General features: G+C 39.1%; 1 protein-coding gene across 4 annotated transcripts; it reads left to right on the top strand.

The window, feature by feature from the left end:
- Nucleotides 1-10211: 10211 nt before the first annotated feature.
- Nucleotides 10212-18122, top strand: LOC109788441 (CRM-domain containing factor CFM2, chloroplastic). 4 transcript variants are annotated; one of them, XM_020347166.3, is made up of 12 exons: nt 10214-10904; nt 12425-12953; nt 13025-13155; nt 13486-13779; nt 13858-14008; nt 14155-14444; nt 14783-14842; nt 14931-14987; nt 15892-16407; nt 16553-16775; nt 17129-17259; nt 17382-18122. In XM_020347166.3, exons 1-12 carry the CDS (start codon nt 10254-10256, stop codon nt 17694-17696), a joined length of 3348 nt encoding a protein of 1115 aa, XP_020202755.2. In that variant the 5' UTR covers nt 10214-10253; the 3' UTR covers nt 17697-18122. The 4 variants fall into 4 exon arrangements, 2 of the variants coding, with proteins under 2 accessions (XP_020202755.2, XP_082923931.1); XM_083067805.1 differs by having other exon boundaries at nt 17006-17259; XR_003802992.2 differs by lacking the exon at nt 17382-18122 and having other exon boundaries at nt 10212-10904; nt 16606-16775.
- Nucleotides 18123-19601: the final 1479 nt, after the last annotated feature.

Here is a 19601-nt window from a genome sequence, read left to right as displayed (position 1 = left end):
AGCAGAATTTGGTTGATCTCCTTCTCTTGGTTCTCTTTGATCTTTAGAGTGTGTCGAGAAATAGTGTCAGTGCTCTATTTATAGATTTCAGGAGTGGTCAGAACGGCCCGTTTCAGATCCAGAATGACTCGTTCTGTATCCTTTCATCATGTATAAACTTGGCATCTGGAACAGCCCGTTCTAAAACCAGAACGACCCGTTTTGAGTTTGCATTTTAACACTCAACGACCATATTTGGAACGGCCAGTTCCCAAAGTAGAACGGCCCGTTCTAGGTCTAAAATTTACTCATAATAGCTTGTGTTGGAACGACCCGTTCCAATCTCGAGTTTATAGGCCATTTTAGTAGTTTGAAATGGCCCACTCCAATTTGGGAATGACTTGTTTTGGGCTACTAAATCACCCTAATTTAGACTTTGAGCCTTCATATAATCTTTGAAAATCGGGGTGTTACATAATGAGTAACTGTGAAAGTAAGAGCAATTAAAATGAATAGAATCATAAAAATAAGAACAGTTAAAATAAAAAAAAAATCAAAAATTGTATAATTATAGTGTTAAAAAATAACAACAAAAAGTGATAGAAAAAAAAACCTACCAAATTTAGAGTAACACGAATAGTTAAGTAAATGTTAAGAACAATAATATCACACTATCATAATCAGGTATTTCAACTTTCAAGCATTGCAAACTAAGAAAATTTTTAAGAAAATCTCATTTCAATGACTGTAACGACCCGACTGGCCACTACACTCACAACCATAACACACCGGAAATACTAGACAGATTAGAACAGGTATATAGATATAGGATCTAGAATATAAATATATACAATTGTCCCGAGTCCGACTAGAGTTAGGGCGTGCAATACAAGGATTACATCAAAAGCCACTATGCCAAGTGACACAAACAAACAAAGCATAAAAAAGAGTCAGCTCCACTTGTCAGCTATAGATACACTACCTATCCCTGCTTTGCTCCCATACATAGTATGATCATTGCAGTCCAACCACATGGAAAACAACAAAAGGGTAAGCTAGCATAAAAAGAAACCACATATAGGAAGATTTAAGTAATAAGAACAACTACAATTTATAAACACTTCATCAATATGCATCCCGTCAATCCTTACAGCATAATTCATCCATAAGCATACAATGCGTCGTCACGCATATCAACTCGGAGATCTCCTACAACAACTCAGCCTTTTCGGCCTACAACAACTCAGCCTTTCGGCCTACAACAACTCAGCTTTTCGGCCTACAACAACTCAGCCAACATACAACACAGCACAACACATCATTTTACAACACATCAACACATCTTACAACAATATTCATCTAATACAGCCCAACCTCATCAACATCATTATCTACTAGTCACCACATCATATTCATCTATTTCAAATCAACTTATCATCAAATAATCATTAACCATCAAATATTAAAATCTCACCTTCGCGCCCAGCGCAAGCATGCCCGCGCTCGGCGGGACTCAACCAGAGAGCCCAAGGCTCTCATGCGCCTGGCGCAATAACCAATTGCGCCTAGCGCTTGCCAGGCAGAGACTTCAAGAAGTCTCACACGCCCGGCGTGCCCAAACCCGCGCCCAGCGTGGGGAAGGCAGAGACCTCCCTTGGTCTCGCGCCCAACGCAATTTGAATTGCGCCTGGCGCCTCCCATGGCAGAGACTCCAAGGAGTCCCCGCGCCCAGCGCAGCCAAAATCACGCTAAGCGCCATGCTAGAAGCCCAAAACAAGTCACGACTGACATCGCGCCCAGCGCGGTTCAACCCTCGCCCGGCGTGGGCCATCCAGAGGCTAACACTTTCAAGCCCGCCCGGCGCACACATCTTTGCGCCCGACTAGCTTGCCTAAGTGTTGCCTTCAGATGGCCACGCGCCCGGCGCGAAGAACTGCGCCCAGCGCGAGTTCAGCAACAAGCCTCATATTTTCGAAAACTCTTCAAGAATCTGCAGAAAATCAGCAAAACTCCACATGCAATCAGTTCAAATTATCACATTTCCATCTAAGAGCCCAAAAATACTACCTTTTTCAACATGCAACAACAAATCAAGGATTTCCCCAAATTTTCTCAAAAACCCCGAAACCCCCAAAAACAAGTTCTCTTTCAACACAGCCACGAATTAGCCATCAATAAACATCTAATGAGTTTCTAGAACTCATCCACAGCCAAAAACAGCGACAAAAGAAAGAAAATTACTAGCTTCCCTTACCTCGGGCCAAAGATCCGAGCTTCTGGATAGAGAGGATGAAGAAGAAGATTGAAGGAAGCTTGAACGAAATGAGAAAGGAGGAATAAGAGATCCGCAACATAACAGCTAAAAATCGATTACTCCGCACGATCACCTTGTACAGCCAAAGAAAGATCAAAAGGGAAGGAGTGAGCAAGAGAGTGAAAAAGGAAAATGAGTGAGAGTTAGGAGGGAAGGAGGTGTATACCAGCTACGGGTCTCACAACCTCCCCAACAACAAAAGTTTTCGTCCCCGAAAATACTTACTTGGGAATAGAAACGAATACCGCTCCCTGCACTGCTGCTCCACCTCTCAAGTAGCCTCACCAGTAGCTGCATCCCACAATACTTTCACCAGAGCAATGGATTTGCCCCTTAGCTCCTTCAGCTTATGATCAACCACAGCTACTAGCAACTTCTCAAATGTCAGGTTCTCCTTCACTTGTACATCGTCCAGCTCCACCACATGACTCGGGTCATGAACATACTTCCTCAGCTGGGATACATAAAACACATCGTGTAGGTTTGAAAGAGACGGTGGCAAAGCCAACCGATAAGCAACCGGACCCACACGCTGCATGATTTGATAGGGACCCACGAACCTCGGTGTCAACTTCCTTGCCTTCAGTGCTCTACCCACACCAGAAGTCAGAGTCACCTTCAGAAACACATGCTCCCATTCGGCAAACTCTAAAGGCTTCCGCCTCTTATCAGCATACGACTTCTGCCTACTCTGAGCAGTCTTCATCCTTTCCTGAATCGTCTTCACTTTCTCAGTGGTCTGTAGGATTAGCTCCGGACCTACCACCACTGACTCACCATCCTGATACCAGCACAGAGGAGTCCTACATCTCCTGCCATACAACGCTTCAAATGGTGCCATCCCAATGCTTGCATGAAAACTGTTGTTGTAGGTGAACTCAACCAACGATAGGACCTCCTCCCAACTACCCAAGTGGTCTAACACACAAGCCCTAAGCAGATCTTCTAAGGACTGGATTGTCCTTTCTGACTGACCATCCGTCTGTGGATGATAAGCAAAACTCAGCTTCAACTTCGTGCCTAAGGCTTGGTGTAGACTCTGCCAAAATCTGGAAGTGAACCTCGGATCTCGGTCGGAAATAATACTGGAAGGCACCCCATGCAGCCGCATTATCTCTCTCACATACAACTGTGTCAGCTTCTCCAAGGACCACTTAATGTTGACAGGCAAGAAATGCGCACACTTGGTCAACCGATCTACAATCACCCAGATAGCATCATTATTCCTAGCTGACCTAGGCAACCCAACAATGAAATCCATAGTAATGCTATCCCACTTCCATTCCGGAATCTTCATCTGCTGCATCAACCCACTCGGCTTCTGATGCTCCACCTTAGCCTTCTAACAAGTCAGACAGGCCGCCACATAATCAGCGATCTCTCTCTTCATGCTAGGCCACCAGAAAGTCTTCCTGAGGTCCTGGTACATCTTAGTCATACCCGGATGTATGCTAAGTCTACTCTTGTGGCCTTTCTCCAACACAACTTTCTTCAGCTCAACATCCTGAGGTAGGCAGACTCTGCCCTTGAACCTCAAGATTCCATCTTCTCCCAGTTCGAAGCCAACAGCCTTCTCGGTACCCAGCAAACCAAGAAGCTTCACCATCTCAGCATCTTGCAACTGCCTAAGTCCAACCTGCCTCAAGAACTCATTAGTTATCGTGACCGTCCCACAATTAATGTGATCCTAAGCTAACTCCACACCGAGGTTCAAATCTCTGAATTTCTCAATCAGTTCCAACTCCCTCACCATCATACTCGACATGTGGATGGATTGCCTACTCAGCACGTCCGCCACAACATTGGCCTTACCAGGGTGATACATCAACTGGAAGTCATAGTCCTTCAAAAACTCCATCCACCGTCTCTACCTCATGTTCAGCTCCTTCTGATCAAACAGATACTTCAAACTCTTATGATCACTAAAGACGCTGAACCGAGCACCATACAAATAGTGTCGCCATATCTTCAAGGCAAAAACCACAGCCGCCAACTCCAAGTCATGAGTGGGATAATTCCTCTCATGGTTCTTCAGTTGCCTCGAAGCATAGGCCACCACTTTCCCGTGTTGCATCAGCACACACCCAAGACCCTGGTGAGAAGCATCGTAATACACATCAAAGGGCTCACCAGAATCCGGCAACACCAACACAGGAGAAGTAGTCAACCTCCTCTTCAACTCCTCAAAACTCTACTCACAGGCATTAGTCCAAATGAACGGCTGCTCCTTCCTCGTTAGTTGGGTTAGAGGCGCTACTATCTTGGAGAATCCCTCAATGAACCGCCGATAGTAACCCGCCAAACCCACAAAACTCTGAATGTCAATGACAGTCCTAGGACGCTCCCACTGCAACACCGACTCCACCTTAGCCGGATCAACAACAATCCCCTCAGCTGATATCACGTGGCCCAAGAACTTTACTTCATCCAACCAGAACTCACATTTTGAAAGCTTAGCATACAGCTGCTTCGCTTTCAAAATTTCCAACACCACCCTCAAATTCTCTCCATGCTCTTCCCGGGTTCTTGAATAAATCAAAATATCATCAATGAACACTACCACGAATTTATCCAAGAACGGCTGGAAGATCCTGTTCATGTAATCCATGAACACTGCAGGGGCGTTGGTCACACCAAACGGCATCACGACATACTCATAGTGACCATACCTAGTCCTGAAAGCAGTCTTCGGTATGTCACCCTCCTTCACCCTAATCTGGTGGTAGCCCGACCTCAAATCGATCTTAGAAAACACCGATGCTCCCCTCAGCTGATCCATCAAGTCATCTATCCGGGGAAGAGGATATTTAGTCTTGATGGTCAACTTGTTCAACTGCCGGTAATCCACACAAAGACGACTACCCCCATCCTTCTTCTTCACCAACAACACAAGAGCACCCCACGACGAAACACTCGGCTGCACCAACTGCTTCTCCAATAGGTCTTCCAGCTGGCCTTTCAACTCAACTAGCTCGGCAGGAGCCATCCTATAGGGAGCCACCGACACTGGCCCCGCACCTGGAACCAGTTCAATGCTAAACTCCATCTCCCTAAAAGGAGGCAACCTAGGCACCTTATCAGGAAATACCTCAGCAAAGTCTCTCACCACATCTATCTCAGAAATGTCCCTCTCAGTCTCCATACTCATCATAGCAAGTAGAAGGCAGTACCCCGCTCCATCCCTCAGCATTGATTCAGCTTGGCCAGCTGAAATCAACAACTCATCCTTTTCCTGTGGAAAAATCAACCGCCTATTGGCACAATCTATAAGGATACGATTGGAAGATAACCAATCCATCCCTAAGATTATGTCAATATCAACCAAAGGCAAACAAATCAAGTTTACCTTGTACTTCTTCCCATTCACAACAATAGGGCAGTTAGCACACATCTCAGAAGCAACTACTGAAGCAGAAGTGGGCGTCGACACTAACAATCTCAACCCCAAGTCACACACAGGCACACCCAGCATAGCAACACAAGCATAGGAAATAAATGAATGGGAAGCCCGAGAGTCAAACAAAAGCATCACATCCTTACCAGCAGCCTTGCCCTTCCCCTTCACTAGGTTAGAAGAAGTCGAAGCCTCAGCACCCGTCAAAGCGAACACCCTACCAGTTGTAGTGGGTCTGTCACCCCTCTGAGTCTCGGTCCTCTGCACACTACTCCTCTGAGTATCAGCTCTCTGCACATCACTCCTCTGAGTACTCCTCTCCGGTCTATTCCTGGTGGGACAGTTGAAAGACACGTGGCCCATCTGCTGACATCTGAAACATCTACTCTCAGTGTGTGGACAATCCCTGATCAAATGGGATCCACCACACCTATAACACCTAAGGGCAGCACCTCTACCCTGTCCTCCTCCACTAGCAGCACCAGAAGGTTGCCTGATGACAGGACCCCTTTACTATGACTAGGGCCTATCATACGGCTTCCTCTGAGCTCCACCTCCCCTCTTGGACCCAGCTGGTCCCCCAGTAGCTATGATCACACGGTTACCCCCTTCCAACCTCTCCACAATCTTCGCCTTCTCTACTAAGGCAGGAAACTCGGTGATGGCCATAGGCACCACCACCTTCTTCAACTCATACTTCATACCCTCAGCAAACTTTCTACACTTCCAGGCCTCAGAAATAACCTGTGAATAAAAACGAGCCAAATGCTCGAACCTCATCGCATACTCTGATACGGATAGCCCTCCCTGGTGTAACCGCATGAACTCCACCTCCTTGGCGTGCCTCACGCTCTCCGGGAAATATTTTTCCATGAACACTGTCCTAAAGCACTCCCAGTCAACTGTAATTCCTCTCGCCACAAGCATTTGATAAGTGTCCCTCCACCAATGTTCGGCCTCTCCCACAAGCATATACACAACATATGCCAACCTCTTCTCTGAAGTACATCCCAGAACGGCAAAAATCTTCTCCAACTCACATATCCAGCGGTCAGCTGCCTCTGGATCTGCATCTCCCGCAAACTGTGGAGGATGACATTTCTGGAACTCAGCTAAGTCCCGGCTTTCCTGTGACCCAATGGGCCTTGCTGCACCAGCTGCAGCTCTCTCAGCTTCCATCCGAGCAAAATAAGCATTTTGCTGTTGCATAGTCATAGCCATCATCTCTATGGCACGGGCTATTTGTTCGTTGGTTCTAGTCATCGTCTACAAAAATAACAACATCTTCAGTATACTACCACTCAACAAATCAACAATTAACAACACAACAATTCATCACATCAATCCACACAGCAAACAACACAACAAGATAGCACAACCCAGAGTTAACACAACAAAAGCCTAAAGGGACCACCCCCAAAGAGTGTCCACTAGACTCGACCTGCTCTGATACCACTAAAGTGTAACGACCCGGCTGGCCACTACACTCACAACTATAACACACCGGAAACACTAGACAGATTAGAACAGGTATATAGATATAGGATCTAGAATATAAATATATACAATTGTCCCGAGTCCGACTAGAGTTAGGGCGTGCAATACAAGGATTACATCAAAAGCCACTATGCCAAGTGAAACAAACAAACAAAGCATCAAAAAGAGTCAGCTCCACTTGTTAGCTACAGATACACCACCTATCCCTGCTCTGCTCCCATACATAGTATGATCATTGCAGTCCAACTACATGGAAAACAACAAAACGGTAAGCTAGCATAAAAAGAAACCACATATAGGAAGATTTAAGAAATAAGAACAACTACAATTTATAAACACTTCATCAATATGCATCCCGTCAATCCTTACAGCATAATTCATCCATAAGCATACAATGCGTCGTCACGCATATCAACTCGAAGATCTCCTACAACAACTCAGTCTTTCGGCCTACAACAACTTAGCCTTTCGGCCTACAACAACTCAGCCTTTCGGCCTACAACAACTCAGCCAACATACAACACAGCACAACACATCATTTTACAACACATCAACACATCTTACAACAATATTCATCTAATACAGCCCAACCTCATCAACATCATTATCTACTAGTCACCACATCATATTCATCTATTTCAAATCAACTTATCATCAAATAATCATTAACCATCAAATATTAAAATCTCACCTCCGCGCCCGGCGCACTCGTGGTTGCGCCCAGCGCAGTGCAATTTGAGGGCACCAGGGGACCAGCGCGCCCAGCGCAAGCATGCCCGCGCCTGACGGGACTCAACCAGAGAGCCCAAGGCTCTCATGCGCCTGGCGCAATAACCAATTGTGCCTAGCGCATGCCAGGCAGAGACTTCAAGAAGTCTCACACGCTCGGCGTGCCCAAACCCGCGCCCAGCGCGGGGAAGTCAGAGACCTCCCTTGGTCTCGCGCCCAGCGCAATTTGAATTGCGCCCGACGCCTCCCATGGCAAAGACTCCAAGGAGTCCCCGCGCCCAGCGTAGCCAAAATCGCGCTCAGCGCCATGCTAGAAGCCCAAAACAAGTCACGACTAACATCGCGCCCAGCGCGGTTCAACCCTCGCCCGGCGTGGGCCATCCAGAGGCTAACACTTTTAAGCCCGCCCGGCGCACACATCTTTGCGCCCGGCTAGCTTGCCTAAGTGCTGCCTTCAGATGGCCATGCGCCCGGCGCGAAGAACTACGCCCAGCGCGAGTTCAGCAGCAAACCTCATATTTTCGAAAACTCTTCAAGAATCTGCAGAAAATCAGCAAAACTCCACATGCAATCGGTTCAAATTATCACATTTCCATCCAAGAGCCCAAAAATACTACCTTTTTCAACATGCAACAACAAATCAAGGATTTCCACAGATTTTCTCAAAAACCCCGAAACCCCCAAAAACAAGTTCTCTTTCAACACAGCCACGAATCAGCCATCAATAAGCATCTAATGAGTTTCTAGAACTCATCCACATCCAAAAACAGCGACAAAAGAAAGAAAATTACTAGCTTCCCTTACCTCGGGCCAAAGATCCGAGCTTCGGGATAGAGAGGATGAAGAAGAAGATTGAAGGAAGCTTGAACGAAATGAGAAAGGAGGAATAAGAGATCCACAACACAACAGCTAAAAATCGATTACTCCACACGATCACCTTGTACAGCCAAAGAAAGATCAAAAGGGTAGGAGTGAGCAAGAGAGTGAAAAGGGAAAATGAGTGAGAGTTAGGAGGGAAGGAGGTGTATACCAGCTACGGGTCTCACAATGACCGTGAGTGTTGTAAAGAATTAAACACCAAAAAAATAAGAAAGAGTGAAGGATGATAATCAATAATAAGAAGAAAACGAAAAAAATATGTAACATTGGGTTGGATAATTTTTGCCTTCTAAAATATAATGAACTAATACAAACTCAGGTAATTGATGACAAAATATTTGAATTGTGAAGGTGTCAATTATGAAAGAGAAGAGATGGGACTCATGAATAATTTGGTGATTGAGAATTTGAGATGCAAGATACATGTGAATGTTATGAGAAGTCTAAAAGAATAAGAGAAAATAATTAAGGAATACAAAAGGTTTAAACTAATTTTTAATTAGAATTAATATTAAACAAAAGATTGTTGGATTGATTATAAAAGTAATTGATATATTTAAATAGTAAATTTTTAATGATAATTAATGTCTTTAAAAGAGAAATAGTGGCAATGTATTTATCATTAGACCAATTATAAGGGGATATATTTATTTATTAAATTAATGAATAATTTTTTAATTAAAAGTTAATATATAAATTATGAAGCCTTAATTTTTTTAAGAGACTGAAAATAAGAACTTTAATGATCTCATGTTTGAATGAAAAATTTAATTGATTTTAAAAATAATTATTATGAAAATTAATAATATTATCGTACATAATAATACATTGTTAATGACGTAAAACTCTTTTGAAGTATCGTTGTATATCTCCTATTTATTTATAAAAATAAATGGACGAAATTTTAAGTGTTTCGTATAAGGTTTTCATCATAAATAAATAAATAATAGTACCCCTATTCATAAAAGCTTTAATCCTTGCCAATTTTCAATTTCACCCCCTCTTCTACTAGCCTGTCTCATCTGTAAGCTTAGGCCCAAATATTCCATATGATGCGGAGCTAGAAGGATTGGACTATGTTGTATTAGGCCCAAATATTTCATATCATGTTGATGTCTTTTATTTTATTAAAAGAAAGAAAATAGTATCATATATATAGGTCTATAAAAAGAAAATCCGCAAAATCTTCAAAAATATTTTGCTGTATTTTTATTTAAGTTTAAATATATTTTTATATCTTTAAATACGAGATTTTTGGCATTAACTCTTAATATTGTGATTTAGAAAAAATAAAAACTTATTTCTCTGCTCAAATGAAATTTGTGGAAAAAAAATTACTAACAAAATGAAAATTAATGGTGGAAAAAACCTTTTACTGTTTTATTTAAATAAACTGTGCAAACTTTGTAGTTGTATTTTGTATAGTCTCGTCATCCATGAAGTAACTAACTTACTACTGAGATGTTGCTTCCCGCAACTCATTTCCACTTCTTCCACGCCTTTCCTTCTTCTTCTTCTTCGTTGCACTTTGTCCCTCTTCAATTCCCCAAAACTAAAACCAAATTCATCATTCGTTGCTCCACTTCCAACACTCATACCCGAAACCAAGCCCAAACCCGAACCCGCCGCTCCTCCGCAATTCAACAAATCGCCGAGAAGCTCCGCAGTCTCGGCATCACCGAACCGCCTCCCTCCTCCTCCGGCGGCGAAATCCTCGTGCCGTTTCCGCACGAACTCCCGAAGCGGCGCGTGAGCCACTCGTTCGAGCCGAGCTGGAGCACGCCGCTGAACCCGGTCCCGGTCCCGGGGACCGGCATCGCGGCGCTGAGCGAGAGCGAGGTGGCGAGGCAGAAGAAGGTGCGGAGAGAGGAGCTGAGGAGGAGGAAGGAACCAGTGCCGACGCTGGCGGAGCTGAGCCTCCCGGACTCCGAGATCCGGCGGCTCACGACGCTAGGGTTCGCGGCGAAGCGGAAGGTGAGGCTGGCGAAGGCTGGCGTCACGGAGCGGATAGTGAACGTGATTCACGACTGCTGGCAGCGTTCCGAGGTGGTGAGGATCGTTTGTGAGGAATTTTCGAGGATTGACTTGAGAAGGACTCATGAGTTGTTGGAGGTGAGTGAACCGCATTACCACTGATGCATCAGAATTCTGTTCGTATACGCACTTATTTTTGGCTTCCATGAATACTTATGTACATGAAATTCAGTTAGGCTACGGTTGAATAAACTTCCTCATAAGTCAAACTTCGTCTTAAAAACTTAGAGAATAAGTGAGTATACAAGCAATAGGGGAGAACTTTTACAAATTTACTAATGCATAAGTTAATTTAGCTAAATGAGAAACTTATTTCATTTTTCCTTTCTGATTTCTCTCCTAAAAGTGTTTCTAGAGAAGTTTTCCCAAAATAGACTATGTAGTTGTAGTTGTCATCTAATCACAAACCATTGCATATAGTGGATTTATTGACTTTTACAACAAATAACTAAAATTTCATACCAATGATGAATTGCAATTGGTTAATAATGTAAGAGTACTTTACACTGTCTGGTGTATACCCATTCAACTCAAACTTATGAGAAGTTGATAGCAGAAAATTAGGAGGAAAAAATGAATAGAGTTTCTTCCATATGTTAACCATATGTGAAAATTAATTTATGCACTTAACTTTTCTAGAAACTCTCTTGTTGTCTAACTTCTTCAAAAGCTAAAATGCATAAGTTGGTTTTAACTTTTGGAGCACAAAATAAGAAGGAGAAATAATTTGAGCTTCTTCTAATATGCACTTAACTTTAATAGAAGGGCTCTGGTCAACTTCTTTGAAAGCTAAGGGGCATAAGTTGATTTAATTTATGAGGAATGTTCAATTCATTTTACCTTCTTATTTTCTTATCTTATAATTATTGTTTATGGAGACATTTATCCAAACAGAAATTTAGTACCGTGAGAATGAGATTCATAATTGTCAATCCCAATGCGGGTTTTTAGTTTTTCTTCTAGGTAAAAATGTAAGAAATCCTCTTTGACCATAGGTGTCGGAGATCCCACATCGTTGTTTAGAGATATGGCCATTATTGTATATAAATGCGGTGTAATCTTTATCTTATAAGCCAGTTTTGTAAAGTTGATTTAGACTCTAACTCACTTTCTTGAGATAGTATCAGAGCCTAGTTAGCGATTGTTGTTGGACCTATTTTGTCATATGCTATTAGACCACCTAGAGATAAAGCTATAAGAGTGTGTATAAGTGGGGAACAATCTTCATTTTACAAGTCGATTTTATAAGATTCAGTTAAGTTCAAACTCACTTTCTAAGATGGTATATAGAAAAATGCCATGTGGTTGATTCAAAACTCAAGAGTGCAGCTCTCAAGTTGTTAAAGTATAAGTGGTCATAAGTAAATATAGAAAAATTCCATGTGGTTCAAAACTCAGCAATGCAACCGTTAATATTGTTAAACAGTAAGTGTTGTGAGTTTTCTGCCGGTGCGCCAGCCAATAATTGAGTCAGGTGGCAAAGTGGAAATTAAGTCCCCCCCCCTTTCCCCAATAAAGCATTTTTCTCCCCTACAGTATGATTTTGGTGCCCCATGTATACATTATTTGATTGTAGTTTTTTTTTAATCAATTGTCAGAGAAAAACTGGAGGCCTTGTTGTTTGGAGATCTGGTTGTAAGATAATATTGTACAGAGGGATTGATTATAAGTATCCTTACTTTCTACCAGATACGGTTTTGAGACAAGAAAACACTAGTGATGCTTTGCAACATGTTGAAGATGATGATAAATATTGTGACAAAAGTGAGAGCCACTTATTTGACATAAATTCAGCACCATGTGCGGTGCAGAGTTCAAATGTTGAAACAGCAAAACCAGCTCTGATATTAGGTTTAGGTACTCCCAATATAGTACGGTTTCAATTGCCTGATGAGGCAGAGCTTGCAGAAGATACAGACTGCTTGCTAACAGGGCTTGGGCCACGATTTACTGATTGGTGGGGATGTGACCCTCTGCCTATCGATGCTGATCTTCTACCCACTGTTATTCCTGGATATAGGAAACCTTTTCGCCTTCTTCCATATGGTGTGGAGCCTAAACTAACAGCTGAAGAAATGACCACATTGAAGAGACTTGGCAGACCTTTACCCTGTCATTTTGCATTAGGTAAATTTGACCTACTTTTCTTACCTGAACAAAATATGGTTTAATCACTTTTCTTGTTCTTTTGCTCACAGGTAGAAACAGGAAACTTCAAGGACTGGCTGCTGCAATTATTAAGCTTTGGGAAAGATGTGAGATTGTCAAGATTGCTGTAAAGAGAGGTGTGCAGAATACTAGCAGTAAGATAATGGCTAGTGAGTTAAAGGTCAGTTGTTGTTTCAGCTGGTAATTTTCAATATTTAATGAAATTTAAAACTGATAGGGTTGGCTTTTTATTTTTTTTCTTTTTCCTTCTCAAGAGATGAATAAAATAACACAAAGATCCATTATCAGTTTTAATTTTAATTGCATTACTGACCTGGCACAACTTTCGGGGGAACTAGTTAAGCATTAGTTTTGTAACAATAGTAAACTAGTTGAGATAGTTGATTTGAAAGAACTTAGATACAACACAATCTTGCTTTAAAACCAAAATGATACATATTATACCATTATATCGCAATTTCAGCTTAATAAAATATCTACTTCTCTGCAGTATCTGACTGGGGGAATTCTCCTTTCTCGGGATAGAGAATTCATTGTTTTCTATAGAGGAAAGGACTACTTGCCAGAAGCAGTGTCTTCAGCCATTAAACAGCAGAAGAATATTGTAATGTGCAAACTAAAGGCTCGAAACAGTTCGTCAGTTACAGTCACTCCAGACCAGAAAGATGGAACCGTAGAGTGTGATTCTGAAGTAAAGGGTATGAACTTCCATAAGGACACTAAACGACAAATGTTGACTAAGGCTGAAGCAGCTATTAAAAGAACTAGCATCAAATTGTCAATGGTATGATTTCATTAAAAGCTTCAATTTTCTGTTACATTTTTTTTTTTTGAGTTACAGATGGTATAGGTTTGAATACAGGCATTAGAAAAGAAAGAAAAGGCTGAAAGTCTTCTAGCAGAGCTGGTAGAGATCCCCCAAGAACAAGAAATAGATAAAGAGGGTATTACAAAAGAAGAGAAATGTATGTTGCGAAGGATTGGCTTGACAATGAAGCCCTTCCTGTTACTAGGTGATTCTTGATGATGATTTTTGAATTTCACAATCATAAATAGCTGATTATTCTAAATTTGAAATGAAGTGAATGAGATCTTTAAAGCTATTTAAAATACTTGACAACTCTACCTTTTTCCTTATAAGTCCTCTCTTTATTCTCAGGTAGAAGAGGGGTTTTTGATGGAACGGTGGAAAATATGCATCTACATTGGAAGTACCGGGAACTTGTGAAGATAATATGTAATGGAAGCCTGGAAGATGTGTATCAGATAGCTCTGACCTTAGAGGCAGAAAGCGGTGGAATATTAGTAGCAGTAGAGAGAGTGAGAAAGGGCTTTGCAATCATTGTGTATCGTGGAAAGAATTATAGTTGCCCTGCTTGTTTGAGGCCTCAAACGCTTTTAAATAAAAAGCAAGCATTGAAGCGTTCTATAGAGGCACAGCGCCGTGAGGTAAAATTGTTTTCATTAGAAGCACAAAAGCCTATCTGAAAAAAAGAAAACTATTCTTTAATTTGTTTTTAGTGCTTCAGTTTTTCTTTTTATATGAACACACTTAAATATAACAAAGTATCTAAAAGAACTTGTTTTTATCTTGGAAAAGCACATTACATGCAACATTTATTTGGTAGATTGGAGTTAATTCTGTTACCAGTGGTATCTAAGAGGTGATCACTACATCGTGGCATGGAGTGTCATCCTCACTATTTATTTGTTTGAAAAAGGATTGACTGCAAATCTTACATGAAATACATACCACCTCCTTATTCCTTTTTACTCATTTCCTGCAGTCGTTGAAGCTTCGTATTTCGACATTAGATAAGAAAATAAAAGAATTGAAACTTCAAATGGTGAGTGGTCTTCATTTTTATTATTATGTTGCTGAAATATATTTCCCCTTGATTTCAATTATGCAATATGGATTATTCACCTGACTAGGTTGAAGATAAGGAGGCTAACAGCAAGCAGATAGCTGAAGCATTGAAATTTGACATGGTAAACTATCTCATGCTACTTCTTTAACTCTAATCTCCTTTCCATATTACAAATATTATATTAGCATTTTGGTTGCATCAGGCCAGACCATATGATCCATTATAAATGTTTAGGGTTAACAGCTGAACTCAAATTTCTGTGCCTTTTCTTTTACTATATGTTTGTTTCGGTGGAAATAGAGGAAGGATATGTAGATGAGAGAGATAGGATGGAAATACCATATTTCCACTGTTTGTTTGAGAGGAGAAATAGAAACAAAGTTTTTATGTGGGTTCCACTCCACATAAAAGTGTATTTCCTCCCATAAGTTGACATGAAATAGGAGGGAAATGTTTATTACATTTGCTTTTTTTTTTATACTTTTTTTTTAAATTCATATTTTTTTCATAACAACAAATAATTTTATGTAATGAAAAAAATATATATAGTAAAAAACAAATTTTTTTAGTTATCCTTAATCTTTTTAATTAGTTTAAATATCTTTTTTATATAATATATTTAATTATTTTCATCCACTCATTCAAACAAGCAGAGAAAAATTTCTCAGCTTCTTTCCTTCTTATTTTTACTCATCTAAATAATATATCTTTTCTACTCAATTTCTCTTTGACTTATCTTTCCTATTCCTTTCTCTCGATTTTTCTTTTAATCTAAAATATCAAACAAGAACTCATTCAAAGTATATAATATTTGTATCTATTTATGTTGTGGATATGTGAATGTCTTATCTGTGAACAATGAATGTTTCAATGATATTTCTTTTTAATTGTATCATTTTCATTTTTTAATTTTCCCTTTTGAATGAAAGAATCAGAGCAGAAATTCAGTAAGAATTATAAGTCCAATGTTGTTACTGGTACAGTTCCCTAAATAATATCTGAAATAGTTTGTGGCATGATTCAAGGCTACAGACAAATATGAAGCCTGTTCAGATTCTATAAATTGGAATTCTGCTAAAGAAGCTTCTGTTGATGATCAACAACCAATATGGGAGCAGCCAGTTGAGCTGATTGATAGTGGCGGACCTCAGCAAGGTGAACTGAAAAATTCCATAAATTGGAATTCTCCCAGAGAAGCTTCTGTTGAGAATAAACAAGGAATACAGGAGCAGCCAGTTAAGTTGATTGATAGCGGTGGAGCTCATCAAGGTGAACCAGAAAATTCCATAAATTGGAATTCTTCTAAAGAAGCTTCTGTTGAAAATTTACAAGCAATACAGGAGCAGCCAGTTGAGTTGATCAATAACGATGGAGCTCATCAAGGTGAACCAGAAAATTCCATATGTTGGAATTCTTCTGGAGAAGCTACCATGGACAATCAACAAGCAATACAGGGGTGTCCAGTTGAGCTGATTGATGGTGGTGGAGCTCATCAAGATGAACCGGTACCCTGGCCTAGTTTGATTCCTAAAGAAACACAGGTAAGCACATGGCTTTGATTGATAAAAATTGAACTGTTGACCACAATTCTCTCCTGGATTATCATTTGGTTATGTCAGTTTGACTTGTTCTTGGCTTCTTATTTCATTTTTAAATATTGATTTGGTAAAATAATGTGGATTTCAGTTGGGTGGAGTGAGTGATTCTGTGACTGATACTGAGCATTGTATCTTTAATAGCAAGGCAATGGAATCACCAATCTCATTGTCCAAAAAAGTTGATCCTGAATCATCAGTTCCAGTGGTTAATGTGAGTTTGCCTTCTAAATCTGTTCATCTTTCCACCAAAGAGAGACTTCTACTACGGAAGCAGGCCTTAAAGTTGATAAAGGAACCTGTCCTTGCCATAGGTATTGTCCTCAGATTTATTTGCCTCATGCCAATATTGATTGTTCACTGTTCTTGTGGGTGGGGGGGACTAGCACTCTAGGATTTGGCCTTTGTTAAAATAAAGAAATGACACAAACTGTTACCTTTTCTTATCTCACTTCTTGTGGGGGCTGGGGGATAAATATTTCATAGATGTCAACATCTTCATAATTTTTTATTCTGAACGACGGATTAATTACTTTTTCTCCAGATGGCTCTCACAGCTGTTTCTTGTTTTGTCTTGTGTTGTCTTTCTTTCGTGTTTCCCTGAAATTATGCTATTGGGAGGAGTATTATCATGTCTCTCTTTTCTATGCCCATACTTTCTTCTCAGGAAAGAGCAATATTGTGTCTGGTGTTGTGCAAACAATTAAAGCTCACTTCGAAAGGCACCCACTTGCTATAGTTAATGTCAAAGGAAGGGCAAAAGGGACCTCAGTTCAGGAGTTGGTGTTCAAACTAGAGGTGCACATGCTGAAAAGCCCTCCCCTTTTCCTCGTCTCTTCGTCGTTGAATCTTTCTTTATTTTCTTGGGCAGCAAAAATTCCCTACATATGTAATTTATCTTTTCCCTGTTATTCTTGCAGCAAGAAACTGGCGCCCTTCTAGTCTCTCGGGAACCTAGCAAAGTCATACTTTACAGGGGTTGGCCAGCAGAGAAACCTCGCCCTGCAATACATGTTAATAGAGTGAGTAATGAGGAAGAGACAAAGCCCGGTGTCGCTCTTACAGACAGGGTCAGGTTCAGGAAAAGAAGAATAAGTAGGACAGGTAAAAGAAGAATAAGTAGGACAGGGAAAAGAAGAATAAGTAGGACAGGCACAAGGTCAAATCTTTTTTTAAGGAGAGATTCCAGATCCACCTTTAGCCCTGTGAAGTCAGGGAGAAGAAATTTGGGGTGATACGAGAATATTGAAAAATTTTAGAGGGAACAAGAACACCAAACATGACTGGAAAAGAAGAAATACTATAGAGAAGAGCCTATACTAATTTTGAAGCCATCGTTCACTGCTCAAGTGCCTAGTGTTTATTTTTCTGTCGAACAGTTTTTTCTCTGGGACTGACTTAGATGTCTCGTAATGTCTCCCAGTTACTTGACACACAGGGTCTTGTTCGATATGCTTGAATCATATTTGAGCAGATAGTGATTTATTTAATAGAAGAAAACAGAAGAGAAAAATTGTGTTATACACAGATGGATAGGAAAGAATGGAAAAAAGAATAAAGTTGTCTTCATTGATTGGAATTTTGGAACTGTATTACATCCATGTCCGATATTTCTATATTTTCAAGTCTATATTTATACACTATACAAATTTGAAGCTCCAGGGAACTTCAGTGGGTGCTTTGTGTGCCACTCCCACTCCATTAGGTCTCCTTTTCTTTTTCTATTTTGATTTCATATTTCATCTTTATTTAAATATAAAAGTTCAAATACAATAAAGTAAATTTCAAAAATTGGACAAAAATAAATAATATAAAAAAAATCATCTTATATGTTTAGCATATTAAAAAATATATAATGTTTATATTTTGTGTTCTATCATAATAAAAGTAAATAATCTGGAAACAAAAGTAAAAAATCTTATATTTAAATTATGCAATAAAAATGAAGGAAAAATTCTTTCAAATTTAGTGATGATAGTAAAACAGTTTTGGAAATATAAAATATGTTTTCTTCTGTTTGAATTATTTTTTACTATTATTTAATATTTTGTATTTATATATATATATATATATATATATATATATATATATATATATATATAATCCTTGCTTCCGACTGTCTTTTATTTTTTTATTTATATTTGTTGATATTGAAAGAACACTATCTTTTTTTTGTTTAAAAATGAAAAAACTAAAGGAATTGGTTTTTATAAAAAATGATGTTTTTGAAACTAAAAGAAAAATTGTAAAGTAAAAAAATAACTACATCTATGGTAGGTTTTTTTGTTTTTCAATGAGATGTAGTCTTGTTGTTTTGACGTTAAAATCCTCTGAACCTTCGTTCAATCTAAAATAAGTCTCTCCTTGTTTCTTATTTTTTTACTTTGGAAAGTAAAAATTTTCGGTTACTTTTTTTAAACACATTCCTAAACATGCTAATGATGGTACAATATGTTAAAAATTTCTATTAATAATAAAATAAATGAAGATTAAATAATCAAATTAAAAAGGAGGAGGAGAAAAATAAATATAAAAGAAAAGAAAATGAGAATTTTTAAGTTATTTAAATTAAGAAAAAATATTATTAAAAATATATATTTGTCTATGACTTTTTCTCTCTACATTTTTTTACTTCTCTTTTCCTTGTACTCTAATATCCTCTAAAATGTGATATTTTTCTTAAGAATAAAAAAAAATTCTATCTTTCTAATTGTTTAATTTAATAAAGGTAATAAAGATGACTAACTGTTAGTCTATCTTTTTTTTTTTTATCAATGATAATTTAACTGAACATTAAAGGATTTGCAACATTTATATGTCATGTTTAATAAATTGAGTTAAAACTCCAAGTATTTTTTAGTCTATCATAATATTCACAATGCATGAATATTTCATATTTATTTATTTCAAAAATATTTTCAATAAATATTTAAAAGACTAATTTTTAACATTGATTTTTGCTCAATCTTGAACTAGGTTTGTTTTGCTTTTTTATTATGTTAAATTAATGGGTAAAAATAGAGAAACTCATTGTCATTTTACTTTTTGACATTATGATAAATTTTATAATTTATTATCGTATAGACTACAATAACTAACTAAATGAAAAATAAGATATTTATTTGTTATATTTTTAATAT

This window comes from Cajanus cajan, chromosome 2, assembly GCF_000230855.2.
Source record: "Cajanus cajan strain Asha chromosome 2, NIPB_CcT2T_4, whole genome shotgun sequence".
NCBI lineage: Eukaryota > Viridiplantae > Streptophyta > Magnoliopsida > Fabales > Fabaceae > Cajanus > Cajanus cajan.
Note: the sequence above shows the minus strand (reverse complement) of the source record. Positions and strands in the feature narration are given on the sequence as shown.

What these genes read in the sequence shown, in the direction of transcription:
- LOC109788441 (XM_083067805.1), top strand. Translation starts at nt 10,254, where the DNA reads ATGTTGCTTCCCGCAACTCATTTCCACTTCTTCCACGCCTTTCCTTCT. An exon ending in GGACTCATGAGTTGTTGGAG is followed by an intron (nt 10,905 to 12,424) that starts GTGAGTGAACCG and finishes ATCAATTGTCAG; the next exon opens with AGAAAAACTGGAGGCCTTGT. An exon ending in TAATGGCTAGTGAGTTAAAG is followed by an intron (nt 13,156 to 13,485) that starts GTCAGTTGTTGT and finishes ACTTCTCTGCAG; the next exon opens with TATCTGACTGGGGGAATTCT.